The 14781-nt window shown below is 47.5% G+C and overlaps 1 protein-coding gene across 1 annotated transcript in view; it reads left to right on the top strand.

Annotated features, from left to right (window-relative positions):
- The window catches only part of GALNT14 (polypeptide N-acetylgalactosaminyltransferase 14), a 499381-nt gene that overhangs the window by 449410 nt on the left and 35190 nt on the right, over window positions 1–14781 (top strand). Inside the window, exon 10 of the mRNA XM_066595121.1 lies at window positions 11093–11219. Coding sequence (XP_066451218.1) covers window positions 11093–11219 — 127 coding nt within the window. The remainder of the gene's footprint in view (window positions 1–11092; window positions 11220–14781) is intronic.

Here is a 14781-nt window from a genome sequence, read left to right as displayed (position 1 = left end):
ACAACAGGGTACTAGAGCCTCCATGCCCGCCTGTATCACATCTTGTATCCAAGCTAGAGGTGGTACAAAAGGGTACTAGAGCCTCCATGCCCACCTGTATCACATCTTGTATCCAAGCTAGAGGCGGTACAACAGGGTACTAGAGCCTCCATGCCCGCCCATATCACATCTTGTATCCCAGCCGAAGGTGGCCCAAGGGGGTCCTAGAGCCTCCATGCCCACCCATATCAGATCTTATATCTGAGCTAGAGGTGGTACAACAGGGTACTAGAGCCTCCATGCCCACCTGTATCCAAGCTAGATGCAGGATCACAGGTGCTCATGTGATCAGGACTGGCCAATGAAGCAGCAGTGCACAGTCTTAGATATAGCGGCTTAGCTCTAGTATACTTCTAAATAATGGCGTCAGAACATAACAGACCAGTACCAGTTCTATACAGTAATAGTGATTACAGTACAGATACTTCCATGGATAGTGAGTATAGTGCAGTTACTCCCAGTAATCACAGGTGCTCATGTGATCACCACTGGCCAATCAGAAGACATTGCACAGTGTGCGTTAGCCAGATAGAAAGTTGTAGTGATCATCTTCGATGGCCAAAAACTGGGACCAGAGCTGACAGATTGGGCAGACGGCAGAGAAGAACAAGTGCAGGGAATATCTTCCCAACCCCTCTGTTCTTGGGGCAGAATTTGGAGGGTCACTTTAAAAGAGTCGAACCCATCTAGCGTGAATGGGCAGGTAATATGTTATTCTGGCGGGCCAGCTGTCACCGGCTGCGAACAGGGCAATATATTCCAGGAAGGTGATGGGGTGAATGGTTTCTTTATTGAGAACCCGATAAATAAAATATGTCTCGCAGTCGCGGATATTTATACATCTCCCGTCCATGATGCTCGGTCTCTGACTAATGAAAATAGGCCACTCTTCCTTTCGCAGCCGGCAGACATATTGAGAGTGACAAATTGGTTTATATAGCAGGCAGAATATATGAAAATCTGAATCGGCCTAATCAGTTTTTCGCTTCCGTATTTTTTTTTTGCTTTGGAATTTATTGACTCATCAAGTGAAAGTGTCCTCCTCCGGGATCCCGAAAGCTATTATGTATGTGTTATCTTGTGCCATGCATCCACGCAGTCAATATTCTGATTGAATTTCAAGCCTCTGGCAAGCACAGAGCGGCTTTTCACCACCTTTGTTTTTCATTTTTCTTTACAGAAGTGCGGCGAGCTCCCCACACCGCCCGCGCCGGATCGCTTATTATCACATTCAAATAAGAAAGTTTCTTCTACAAAGTTACTTTCTTGCAACTCAAAGCAGATCGCATCACTCTGCAGCTCCAGCGTACAATGTATCGGCTGCTTTGATAGACTTCAGGTCACAAGTAGGACAAGAAAACACAAAGCGACGACAAAGAGAACAGAGGCAGGCGGCAAGGAAAAGGGAGTACAGATATAGCAAAGTTTAACCCAACACTGATAACTTGCTGCGACAAGTTATCTTATCTTAACAAACAAAAGGCAAGAAAAAGTTCTGTGCCACAGTGTACAAGGGGTGGACAAAAATATGGAAACAGCGTACGAAATGCATGGGATTTTAACCATTAGCACTGAGTCCCTTAGAGCTTTCCCGCCAAATTTGTGTTTACTTCACCTCTTGCCCTGCTCTAGGTGGTTTTGGGAGACAGCTACTAAAAGCAGCTGAGTGGCTCAGATCCTGACCAATGAAGCCTTGCTGCTTGGGCAGATGTGAACATCTGCCCAGCAGCATCTGTGTCATATTACCTCCACTTAAGTTACATGGGATTATAAATCATATTTCAGTAAGACATGTAGAGACCTATTTTAAGGCATGCAATTCTTATGGTGTTTCCATATATTTAATGTATTTAATGTGTTAAGTGTCAAGTTAAACATTGCTTCTTCTGTGGATGACAATCTTACCAACTGATCATGGCAGAAAAGTAGCACAGCCTACTTAGCTTGTCACGTTTTGCTTTGTACCTCATATCCTCACCTCTCTTGTCATATGTGCCCATTTGTATGAAAAAAATTGGCAGGGAACATACATAGAACTCATGGAGCTGCATAGAAAAACTAAACAAACAATTACGTAGGAGACAGTGTAACCGTAAGCTGGAGGGCTTAAATACAGGGACTCAACTCTAGTATACCTCTAAATAAAGTAGTCACCAAGTCTACGCAGTGATAGTGTTTAGAGTGCCGTTACCTCCAGTGCTCACGGGCAACATCTTCTCTGATTGGAGTCATCTGTTTTCGTTTTTTTTCTTTACCCAGACTACCATGCAGAATTCTTTTAGATACAGCTTATCTCTGTACACGCTGCCTATCTGGTCGCTACCCCCAATGCACTCTTATAGTACAAGTGCCACCCATTGTGGCTCCACAAAAGAATAGTCCCCTCTCTATAGCTCCACAAAGTAATAGTGCTTCCTCTGTGCCCATGAAACTTATATCGCCCACTTTGTAGTGCCACAGAGCAATACGTTAATGCCCTCTCTTCACCCCCCCCCCCCCTTACCTGAAAGTCTGGCCAACTGCATCAATGTCTTAGTAAATCAAAGTCCTGCTACTTCTGATACCGCTTGGCTCAGTGCATAGGCAGACTGCTCCCCCTTCTGCGAATGCTGTGTTTTTAACGCCGCAATTTCCGAGCACTGTCTGCTGTATTTTCATGCGTTTTTAACACCCCCATCACAATTGTGGCGATCAAACTCATAGTAAAATGCTGCATTTGACCGACGCCGTGTGTGACAGCGCCTACAGGTGGAGGTGTGCAGTTAACATTTTCCCTCCTTGGATTTCTTCTTCCATTATTGTTTTGCCCTCCTTTACAAAAAAAAAAGTTTTTATAGTTGGGTTGTTGATTCTGGTGCTGTCTACCTAAAGGGGGAGGAACTATGCTTCTGGCGTAGGAAGTTGCGACATCTTGAGAGCAGTACCTTCAGCAGAGTTAGATGTATCCCTAAAAGAAAGAAGAATGGGAAGCATTTAAAGAGACCAGGATGGATGAACACAGAACTTGTACACATGTTAAAAAGGAAGAAAAATATGTTTATCAAATGGAAAGAGGGGGGGATATCTAAAGAAGAATATAATGGGGTCTGCAGAAACTGTAGGGCAAGTGTCCGAAAAGCTAAAGCTAATAATGAATTGAGGCTTGCAACAGAGGCCAAAAGCGATAAAAAAGGATTTGGGGGGTCAAAAGCAAAAGAAAAGTCAAAGATGCTATTGGATGCTTACAGGCTGAAAATGGTGAATTGGTTAAAAATGATGTTGAGAAGGTCGAACTTTAAAATTCCTATTTTGTATCTGTTTTCTCTCAGAAAGTAGGTGTAACATCAGCTGATCTTCCCTGTGCTATTGGGGGAATAAAAGAATGCAGACTATCTATAAGCAGAGTGATGGTGAGGGAACACATGGCTAACTTAAATGAATTCAAGTCCCAAGGTCCAGATGAATTACATCCTAGGATACTAAAGGAAGCAGTGGAGGTAATTGCTGAACCACTAGCTATAATCTGTGAAAATTCCTGGAGAACAGGAGAAGTCTCAGAAGATTTGGAAAGGGCAAATGTTGTCCCTATCTTCAAAAAAGGGAAGAAGGTAGATACAGGAAACTACTGGCCTGTGAGCCTGACTTCTATACCAGGAAAGATCTTTGAACTAATTATTAAACAGCATGTATGCAAGTACTTGGATGAGAATGGAGTAATTAACCAGAGCCAGCATGGGTAGACAAGACAACTGTTAGGTGGATTCACACTTAGCTGAGTGATCGTACTCAAAGAGTGGTCATAAATGGCTGCACATCCAAGTGGGAGAATTCCCTTAAGTGTTGTTAAACATTTTTATAAATGATCTGGAGGATGGAAATGATGGGAAACTGATCAAATTTGTAGACGACACAAAGCTAGGAAGGATAGCTAACATAGATTTAGAAAAGCTTGAACAGTGGGCAGTGACTAACAGAATGGTATGTAACAAGGAGAAATGCAAAGTCTTACATCAGGCAAGAAAAATGAGAAAAGAACATACAGAATGGGAGGAATTGGGCTAAGCAGCAGCACATGTGAAAAAGACTTGGGTATACTAATAGATCTTAGACTGAACATGAGTCAACAATGTGATGCAGCAGCCAAAAAGGCAAACACAATTCTGGGATGCATTAAGAGAAGCATAGAGTCTAGATCACGTGAGGTCATTATCCCCCTCTACTCTTACTTAGTCAGACCTCATCTGAAATACTGCATCACTTTCTGGGCACCCCACTTTAAAAAAAAGGCATAGACAAACTGGAGCAAGTTCAGAGAAGAGTTACCAAGATGGTGAGCGGTCTGCAAATCATGTCCTATAAGGAACAGTTAAAGGATCTGGGAATGTTTAGCTTGCAGAAGAGAAGGCTGAGAGGAGGCTTAATAGCTGTCTACAAATATCTGAAGGGCTGTCACAGTGCAGAGGGATCAGCCCTATTCTCATCTGCACAAGGAAAGACTAGAAGCAATGGGATGAGACTGAAAGGGAGGAGACACATATTAGATATAAGACAGTGAGGGGGATCAATGAGTGGAACAGGTTGCCTCGAGAGGGGAGAGTTCTCCTTCAATAGAAGTGTTCAAACAAAGGCTGGACAAATATCTGTCTGGGATGATCTAGTGATCCTGCACTGAGCAGGGGGTCGGACCCGATGACCCTGGAGGTCCCTTCCAACTGTACCCTTCTATGATGTACGGTATGTGAATGATTTACTATGGACGATGCATTCTGAGTGTGGTGACACCTGTTACACTAACGTAATGCCCACCGGCAGCTAAGAACAGAGCAACTCACTGAGCAGACAGAGACCAACCTACGGCATTACCGCAATCTTTCCTAGGGCTCCGCGTTGGCAGCTCCTCTCCCTCTTTCTCAAGGTAAAATGAACTTCACCACCAGGTGCACTGCTTCTGAAACTGTCTCCCCCTGGCAATCACATTGCTGTACTGCAGTCCTTTGACCACGAAGTGCGCCGCTTCTGCAACTGCTTCGTACCGGACTGATTACAGTACTAGAGACGGTGCATCAACTGAGGGCAAGCGTCTTGCTAGACACATCTGTATCTATTGTATCCATTCCTGCACCACAGAGAATCCAGGAGTTCTTAATAAAATAACAGTTATTCCAAAAGCGTGGAACCAGTGCCAAGGGGTTAATTGTCATATGCTGACCGCAGAGCCATGGAAGCCTGGGCTAAAGGAGCCTCCATCCCTTTGCCGGCCTACAGCTTTGGCCCAGATTCTCCTATTTCCAGCTGCCCCAGCTGAGCCCTCATTGCCACCACCAAGCTCAGCGCGCCCCAGAGGCTGTGTCTGCCTGATACTGGTGCAGCAGAACCCACTCCAAGAAATTCCTCCATGGCTTTAGTACTATCTATGAACAGGTCCCCCCTGGTGCCCACAGCCTGGGTAATGTTGTTTTGGAATTATATGTCACTGTTATTTGGGCACCGTATGGCAGAATATTTCCATGGGGCGATTATCGGCACTCTTCCCTTCTGGTCGGGGATTTAAAAATCCCCGCCTCTTGAAAGCGCTGCCTCTGACTGGCTCTGAGCGCTGGGACCAATCAGAGGCAGCGCTCAGTCGTCATTCAATGCAGCGTTAAAACAAAAGTGCAGCATGTCTATTCAAGGAGGCGCTGCCTCTGATTGGTCACAGTGCTCAGCCAATCAGACGCAGCGCTTTCAAGAGGCATCGAAAGTGTTAAAACATCACACATGTGCATGGAGCCATTTAAAGCCATTGCCTTCATATTTTTCGTACGATTTCATTGCTTGTGTGAAGTTCTTTCTGCACATCTTCCGGTGTGTATAGGGGCAACACATGCCGAACCAATGATAGATATACCAAAGCAAGAAGCCGATCATTATCAGCCAACGAGTACTGATCGACATGCCTTGTTGATCAGCTTTCATCACAGAGGGTCAATTCTCGGCCCGCTTAAATGAGCCCATTAGCGGTAGTATTAGTGCGCTGCATATAACTGTTATCTGTACATGTATTATGCTGATATTTGGCCACAATTTGATGGTAACATACAGAACTGATGTTTGAACTAAGTATTATGGCATTACTTAAGTACTGTATAGAGCCATATGAGCCATTGATAGTACAACTATATGGACAGTATGGGGCAGCAAGATTTTGATCCTATATAGTACTGCTATAAGGACAATATATGACAGTTATTTGGGTTGTGTATGGTACTGTTATATGGACAATATATGCCAGCTTTACTTCGGCTGTGTATGGTACTGCTATTAGGACAGTATTATTTGGACACTGTATTGTGGCATTATTGGGCACTCCCCGGCACTATTAGCAGGCTTTTCGCCTGTCACGCACTGACCTCAATTACCCGGCAAAAATCTGTTAATCACTAAACTGATGAAGACAGACACTTTTTATGTCTGAGATTGAAAGTCGATGATGTTTTCCTTACTGTTGAGAGATATGGAAATGTACTGCAAAAAATTTTAAGAAAAAGCATTGCAGACGTACCTAAGCCGCGCCGTACATATACCGCAGCTCAGCGGCACAGTAACTATACCGCAGCTCAGCCGCACAGTAGCTATACCGCAGCTCAGCCGCACAGTAACTATACCGCAGCTCAGCCGCACAGTAACTATACCGCAGCTCAGCCGCACAGTAACTATACCGCAGCTCAGCTACACAGTAGCCCTAACTCAACTCAGCCGCACAGTAGCTACACCGCAACTAAGCCACACAGTAGCTATACCGCAGCTCAGCCACACAGTAGCCATAACTCAACTCAGCCGCACAGTAGCTATACCGCAACTAAGCCACACAGTAGATATACCGCAACTAAGCCACACAGTAACTATACCGCAGCTCAGCCACACAGTAGCCATAACTCAACTAAGCCACACAGTAGCTATACCGCAGCTCAGCCACACAGTAGCCATAACTCAACTCAGCCGCACAGTAGCTATACCGCAACTAAGCCACACAGTAGATATACCGCAACTAAGCCACACAGTAACTATACCGCAGCTCAGCCACACAGTAGCTATACCGCAGCTCAGCCGCACAGTAACTATACCGCAGCTCAGCCGCACAGTAACTATACCGCAGCTCAGCCGCACAGTAGCTATACCGCAGCTCAGCCGCACAGTAACTATACCGCAGCTCAGCCGCACAGTAACTATACCGCAGCTCAGCCGCACAGTAACTATACCGCAGCTCAGCTACACAGTAGCCCTAACTCAACTCAGCCGCACAGTAGCTACACCGCAACTAAGCCACACAGTAGCTATACCGCAGCTCAGCCACACAGTAGCCATAACTCAACTCAGCCGCACAGTAGCTATACCGCAACTAAGCCACACAGTAGATATACCGCAACTAAGCCACACAGTAACTATACCGCAGCTCAGCCACACAGTAGCCATAACTCAACTAAGCCACACAGTAGCTATACCGCAGCTCAGCCACACAGTAGCCATAACTCAACTCAGCCGCACAGTAGCTATACCGCAACTAAGCCACACAGTAGATATACCGCAACTAAGCCACACAGTAACTATACCGCAGCTCAGCCACACAGTAGCTATACCGCAGCTCAGCCGCACAGTAACTATACCGCAGCTCAGCCGCACAGTAACTATACCGCAGCTCAGCCGCACAGTAACTATACCGCAGCTCAGCCGCACAGTAGCTATACCGCAGCTCAGCCGCACAGTAACTATACCGCAGCTCAGCCGCACAGTAACTATACCGCAGCTCAGCCGCACAGTAACTATACCGCAGCTCAGCTACACAGTAGCCCTAACTCAACTCAGCCGCACAGTAGCTACACCGCAACTAAGCCACACAGTAGCTATACCGCAGCTCAGCCACACAGTAGCCATAACTCAACTCAGCCGCACAGTAGCTATACCGCAACTAAGCCACACAGTAGATATACCGCAACTAAGCCACACAGTAACTATACCGCAGCTCAGCCACACAGTAGCCATAACTCAACTAAGCCACACAGTAGCTATACCGCAGCTCAGCCACACAGTAGCCATAACTCAACTCAGCCGCACAGTAGATACACCGCAACTAAGCCACACAGTAGATATACCGCAACTAAGCCACACAGTAGCTATACCGCAACTAAGCCACACAGTAGATATACCGCAACTAAGCCACACAGTAGATATACCGCAACTAAGCCACACAGTAGATATACCGCAACTAAGCCACACAGTAGATATACCGCAACTAAGCCACACTGTAGATATACCGCAGCTCAGCCACACAGTAGCCATAACTCAACTGAGCCGCACAGTAGATACACCGCAACTAAGCCACACAGTAGATATACCGCAACTAAGCCACACAGTAGATATACCGCAACTAAGCCACACAGTAGCTATACCGCAACTAAGCCACACAGTAGATATACCGCAACTAAGCCACACAGTAGATATACCGCAACTAAGCCACACTGTAGCTATACCGCAGCTCATCCACACAGTAGCTATACTGTAGCTCAGCCGTACAACAGATGCACAGAAACCATACCACAGCTCAGCTGTACAGAAGCTATACCGCAGCTCAGCCGCACAGTATCTATACTGCAGCTCAGCCACACAATAGCTGTACTGCACCTTAGCCGCACAGCAGCTAAGCCGTATAGTAGCCATGCCGCACCTCAGCTGTACAGTAGCTACACTGCAGCTCAGCTGCAAAGTAGCCATACTACAGCTCAGCCGCACAGTAGCCATACTGCAGCTCAACGGTACTGTATGCAGGCCATAGCTCAGCCGCACATTAGCCATGCCGCACCTCAGGCGCACAGTAGCCATGCCGCACCTCAGGCGCACAGTAGCCATGCCGCTCCTCAGATGCACTATAGCTATACCGCAGCTCAGCCACACAGTAGCTACACAGCAGCTAAGCAGCACAGTAGCTATACCGCACCTCAGTCGCACAGTAGCCATAACGCAGCTCAGCCACACAGTAACTATACCGCAGTTCAGCCGCACAGTAGCTATACCGCAACGCTATCGTATATTAGCTATACTGCAGCTCAGCCATACAGTAACTATACCGCAGCTCAGCCGCACAGTAACTCTACCACAGCTCAGCTGCACAGTAACTATACCGCAGCTCAGCCGCACAGTAGCTTTACCGCAACTCTGCCATACAGAAGCTATACTGCAGCTCAGCCACACAGTAACTATACTGCAGTTCAGCCATACATTAGCTATACTGCAGCTCAGCCGTACAGAAGCTATGCCTCAGCTCAGCCGCACAGTAACTATACCGCAGCTCAGCCGCACAGTAGCCATACCGCAGCTCAGCCACATAGTAGCTATACTGAAACTCCGCCGTACAGAAGCTATACCGCAGCTCAGCCGCACAGTAACTATACCGCAGCTCAGCCGCACAGTAACTATAAGGCAGCTCAGCCGCACAGTAACTATACCGCAGCTCAGCCGCACAGTAGCCATACCGCAGCTCAGCCGCACAGTAGCCATACCGCAGCTCAGCCACACAGTAGCTATACTGAAACTCCGCCGTACAGAAGCTATACCGCAGCTCAGTCGCACAGTAACTATACCGCAGCTCAGCCACACAGTAACTATACCTCAGCTCAGCCGTACAGAAGCTATACCGCAGCTCAGCAGTACAGTAACTATACCGCAGCTCAGCAGTACATTAGCTATACCGCAGCTCAGCCGCACAGTAACTATACCGCAGCTCAGCAGTACAGTAACTATACCGCAGCTCAGCCATACAGTAGCTATACCGCAGCTTTGCTGTACAGATGCCAGGCCGCAGACACTGTGTGGGATCCTGCCCTAACACTGGCAGACTTTCTGCATTACTCTAATGTAATGTTTACGGCTAATACACAGTTAAAGTGGTTACCTATCATTTAGAATACACCGCAGTATTGATCGATGGGGGTCTGGCCCTCACTGATCTGTAGAAGAATGCCGCTCCGTGGCCATTTAGTACTTATCCAGGCACAGTGCCGCACCCTCATCTGTGGCTATGCCTGGTACTGTGGCGCAGGCTTCTTCACTGAAACCTGTAGTAATGGGTTAGAAAACATGGCTGCTTACTTCCAGAAACATCGCCACCCCTGTCCATGGGTAGTGTGTGGTATTACAGCTCAGCTCAATTTAAAGCCCAATGTCCACGGGTGGATCTGAGTGTCGGAATCTGCGCGGGGCACCCATGCAGGAAATCCGCAATTCAAGCCGCCCAAAGGCAAATATGAGCTCCGCAAATGAAATAACGCACAAGGATTTGATTCGCGAACCTTTTGGTCTGGAAAAGAAATCGCAGCATGCTGCATTTCACTGCGGATTCCACATGGACGGCTTCCATGTAAATCAATAGAAGACGTCCGATCCGCGGCGTGTCCAAAATTGAATTGCGGATGGTCCACAGATTCCGTGGGAAAGCGGGAGCTTTTAAAAAAATCCATGTGCAGTACAGAAAACCCGTAAGTACTGAGGTACACGCGGACGCCGTCTGCAGACAGGGTCAGATTGTGCTGCGGGCTCCCACACGCGGAATCCGACCCGCCCGTGGACAAGAGGCCAAAGGGATTGGGCCAAGATGTATAACCTCCCTGAGAATACGGTTTCAGGGCAAACAGCTGATCACCTTTCGGTAAGGGCTTCTGCAAACTTGAGTTTTTTGCGCGTTTTTCTCACGCATCGCACAAAAATTGCAAAACACCAACTTGCGATGCATTTTTAACATTAGAAAGTCCCATTGACAATGGCGTGAAAAAAAAGCGCAATAAAAACGTAGTGTGCAGAGACCCTTAAGAAAAAAGAGAAACGTTTTAGTTTCTGGACGATACATTTAGCTTCATCCAGAGGACTGCGGTGTTTGATACAATGTATCGGGGCAGGAGGTTTCCTTGTGTCTGTAGATAAGGTATTACTACATCCAGTACAATGGCTTTCCCATTCGCTTTTGATTAGGCTTGCTGTATGTTACAGAGCCCGTATAATCCGCGGACCGCGGGATCTGACATCTGCTGATTGGAATGTTTTTCAGAAATCTCATTCCGCGTGTGGATGTGCGGCGGGAGTCTGGAGATTCTCCCCTGCAGCCGAGTGGGGCACGTATTCCGGAAGAAGCATCCTTATGTCTTTCCAGAGGGGAACGCCAACACTTATATAAAGTAGGTAGCGTCTTCTCTGCGGATAATGAAGCAGCGGCCCGGGGAGGCAGCTGGAGATTACTTGCTTTTGCAGGCGTACAGCGTATCGCCGTGTAGCATCAAGTCAGAAATTGATTTTTCGCACACTGTGACACTGTTAATTAAGAAATAGCAACATCTAGAAGGCAATCGCTTCTTGTCTTATCTAGGAAAATGACGAGGCTACAAGATGAGAATCAATAGCTGCACAAACCCATCTGACAAGGGTTAAATATGTCCCATCACATCATATCCGTCTTGTCATGCAAATAGCGCTGAGGATTTAAAGGCTCCAAGACCTCATAGAGTATTCTTACAGATATAAGACTAGGTCAAGGAAAGGCTGACACTTAGGGGACGGGATAATGACACGCTGACACTTGGGGGACGGGATAATGACACGCTGACACTTGGGGGACGGGATAATGACACGCTGATACTTGAGGGACAGGATAATGACACGCTGACACTTGGGGGACAGGATAATGACACGCTGATACTTGGGGGGACGGGATAATGACACGGTGACACTTGGGGGGACGGGACAATGACACGCTGACACTTGGGGGACAGGATAATGACACGCTGATGCTTGGGGGACGGGATAATGACACGCTGATGCTTGGGGGACGGGATAATGACATGCTGATGCTTGGGGGACGGGATAATGACATGCTGACACTTGGGGGACGGGATAATGACACGCTGACACTTGGGGGACGGGATAATGACACGCTGATACTTGAGGGACAGGATAATGACACGCTGATACTTGGGGGGACGGGATAATGACATGCTGACACTTGGGGGACGGGATAATGACACGCTGACACTTGGGGGACGGGATAATGACACGCTGACACTTCGGGGAAGGGATAATGACACGCTGATACTTGGGGGACGGGATAATGACACGCTGACACTTGGGGGGACGGGATAATGACACGCTGATACTTGGGGGGACGGGATAATGACACGCTGACACTTGGGGGACAGGATAATGACACGCTGACACTTGGGGGGACGGGATAATGACATACTGATACTTGGGGGACAGGATAATGACACGCTGATACTTGGGGGACGGGATAATGACACGCTGATACTTGGGGGAAGGGATAATGACACGCTGATACTTGGGGGACGGGATAATGACATGCTGACACTTGGGGGACGGGATAATGACACACTGACACTTGGGGGACGGGATAATGACACGCTGATACTTGAGGGACAGGATAATGACACGCTGATACTTGGGGGGATGGGATAATGACACGCTGACACTTGGGGGACAGGATAATGACACACTGACACTTGGGGGGACGGGATAATGACATACTGATACTTGGGGGACAGGATAATGACACGCTGATGCTTGGGGGACGGGATAATGACACGCTGATACTTGGGGGAAGGGATTATGACACGCTGACACTTGGGGGACAGGATAATGACACGCTGATACGTGGGGGATTGGATAATGACACGCTGGCACTTGGGGGACGGGATAATGACACGCTGACACTTGGGCGGGACAGGATAATGACACGCTGATACTTGGGGGGACAGGATAATGACACGCTGACACTTGGGGGACAGGATAATGACACGCTCATACTTGGGGGACAGGATAATGACACGCTGATACTTGGGGGACAGGATAATGACACGGTGACACTTGGGGGACAGGATAATGACACGCTGACACTTGGGGGACGGGATAATGACACTGATACTTGGGGGACGGGATAATGACAGGCTGATACTTGGGGGACGGGATAATGACACTGATACTTGGGGGACGGGATAATGACACGCTGACACTTGGGGGACGGGATAATGACACTGATACTTGGGGGACGGGATAATGACACGCTGATACTTGGGGGATGGGATAATGACACGCTGACACTTGGGGGACGGGATAATGACACGCTGACACTTGGGGGACGGGATAATGACACGCTGACACTTGGGGGACGGGATAATGACACGCTGATACTTGGGGGACAGGATAATGACACTGATACTTGGGGGACGGGATAATGACACGCTGATACTTGGGGGACGGGATAATGACACGCTGACACTTGGGGGACGGGATAATGACACCCTGATACTTGGGGGACGGGATAATGACACGCTGACACTGGGGGGACAGGATAATGACACGCTGATACTTGGGGGACAGGATAATGACACGCTGATATTTGGGGGACAGGATAATGACACGCTGACACTTAGGGGACGGGATAATGACATGCTGACACTTGGGGGACAGGATAATGACACGCTGACACTTGGGGGACGGGATAATGACACACTGACACTTGGGGGACGGGATAATGACACGCTGATACTTGAGGGACAGGATAATGACACGCTGATACTTGGGGGACGGGATAATGACACGCTGACACTTGGGGGACAGGATAATGACACACTGACACTTGGGGGGACGGGATAATGACATACTGATACTTGGGGGACAGGATAATGACACGCTGATGCTTGGGGGACGGGATAATGACACGCTGATACTTGGGGGAAGGGATTATGACACGCTGACACTTGGGGGACAGGATAATGACACGCTGATACGTGGGGGATTGGATAATGACACGCTGGCACTTGGGGGACGGGATAATGACACGCTGACACTTGGGCGGGACAGGATAATGACACGCTGATACTTGGGGGACGGGATAATGACACGCTGACACTTGGGGGATGGGATAATGACACGCTGATACTTGGGGGGACGGGATAATGACACGCTGACAGTTGGGGGACGGGATAATGACACGCTGACACTTGGGGGACAGGATAATGACACGCTCATACTTGGGGGACAGGATAATGACACGCTGATACTTGGGGGACAGGATAATGACACGGTGACACTTGGGGGACAGGATAATGACACGCTGACACTTGGGGGACAGGATAATGACACGCTGACACTTGGGGGACAGGATAACGACACGCTGATACTTGGGGGACGGGATAATGACACGCTGACACTTGGGGGACGTATATTATGCTTGTACATAGGGGGCAGTATTATAATAGTTATATTCTTGTACATAGGGGGCAGTATTATAGTAGCTATATTCTTGTACATAGAAGGCAGTATTATAGTAGTTATATTCTTGTACATAGGAGCAGTATTATAGTAGTTATATTCTTGTACATAGGGGGCAGTATTATAGTAGTTATATTCTTGTACATAGGAGGCAGTATTATAGTAGTTATATTCTTGTACATAGGAGGCAGTATTATAGTAGTTATATTCCTGTACATAGGGGACAGTATTATAGTAGTTATATTCTTGTACATAGGAGGCAGTATTATAGTAGTTATATTCTTGTACATAGGGAGCAGTATTATAGTAGTTGTATTCTTGTACATAGGGGGCAGTATTATAGTAGTTATATTCTTGTACATAGGGGGCAGTATTATAGTAGTTATATTCTTGACATAGGGGGCAGTATTATAGTAGTTATATTCCTGTACATAGGGGGCAGTATTATAGTAGTTA

The sequence above is a fragment of the Eleutherodactylus coqui genome, chromosome 3 (assembly GCF_035609145.1).
Source record: "Eleutherodactylus coqui strain aEleCoq1 chromosome 3, aEleCoq1.hap1, whole genome shotgun sequence".
Lineage (NCBI taxonomy): Eukaryota > Metazoa > Chordata > Amphibia > Anura > Eleutherodactylidae > Eleutherodactylus > Eleutherodactylus coqui.
The sequence above is the reverse complement of the archived record's forward strand: the minus strand, read 5'-3'. Positions and strand labels throughout refer to the sequence as shown.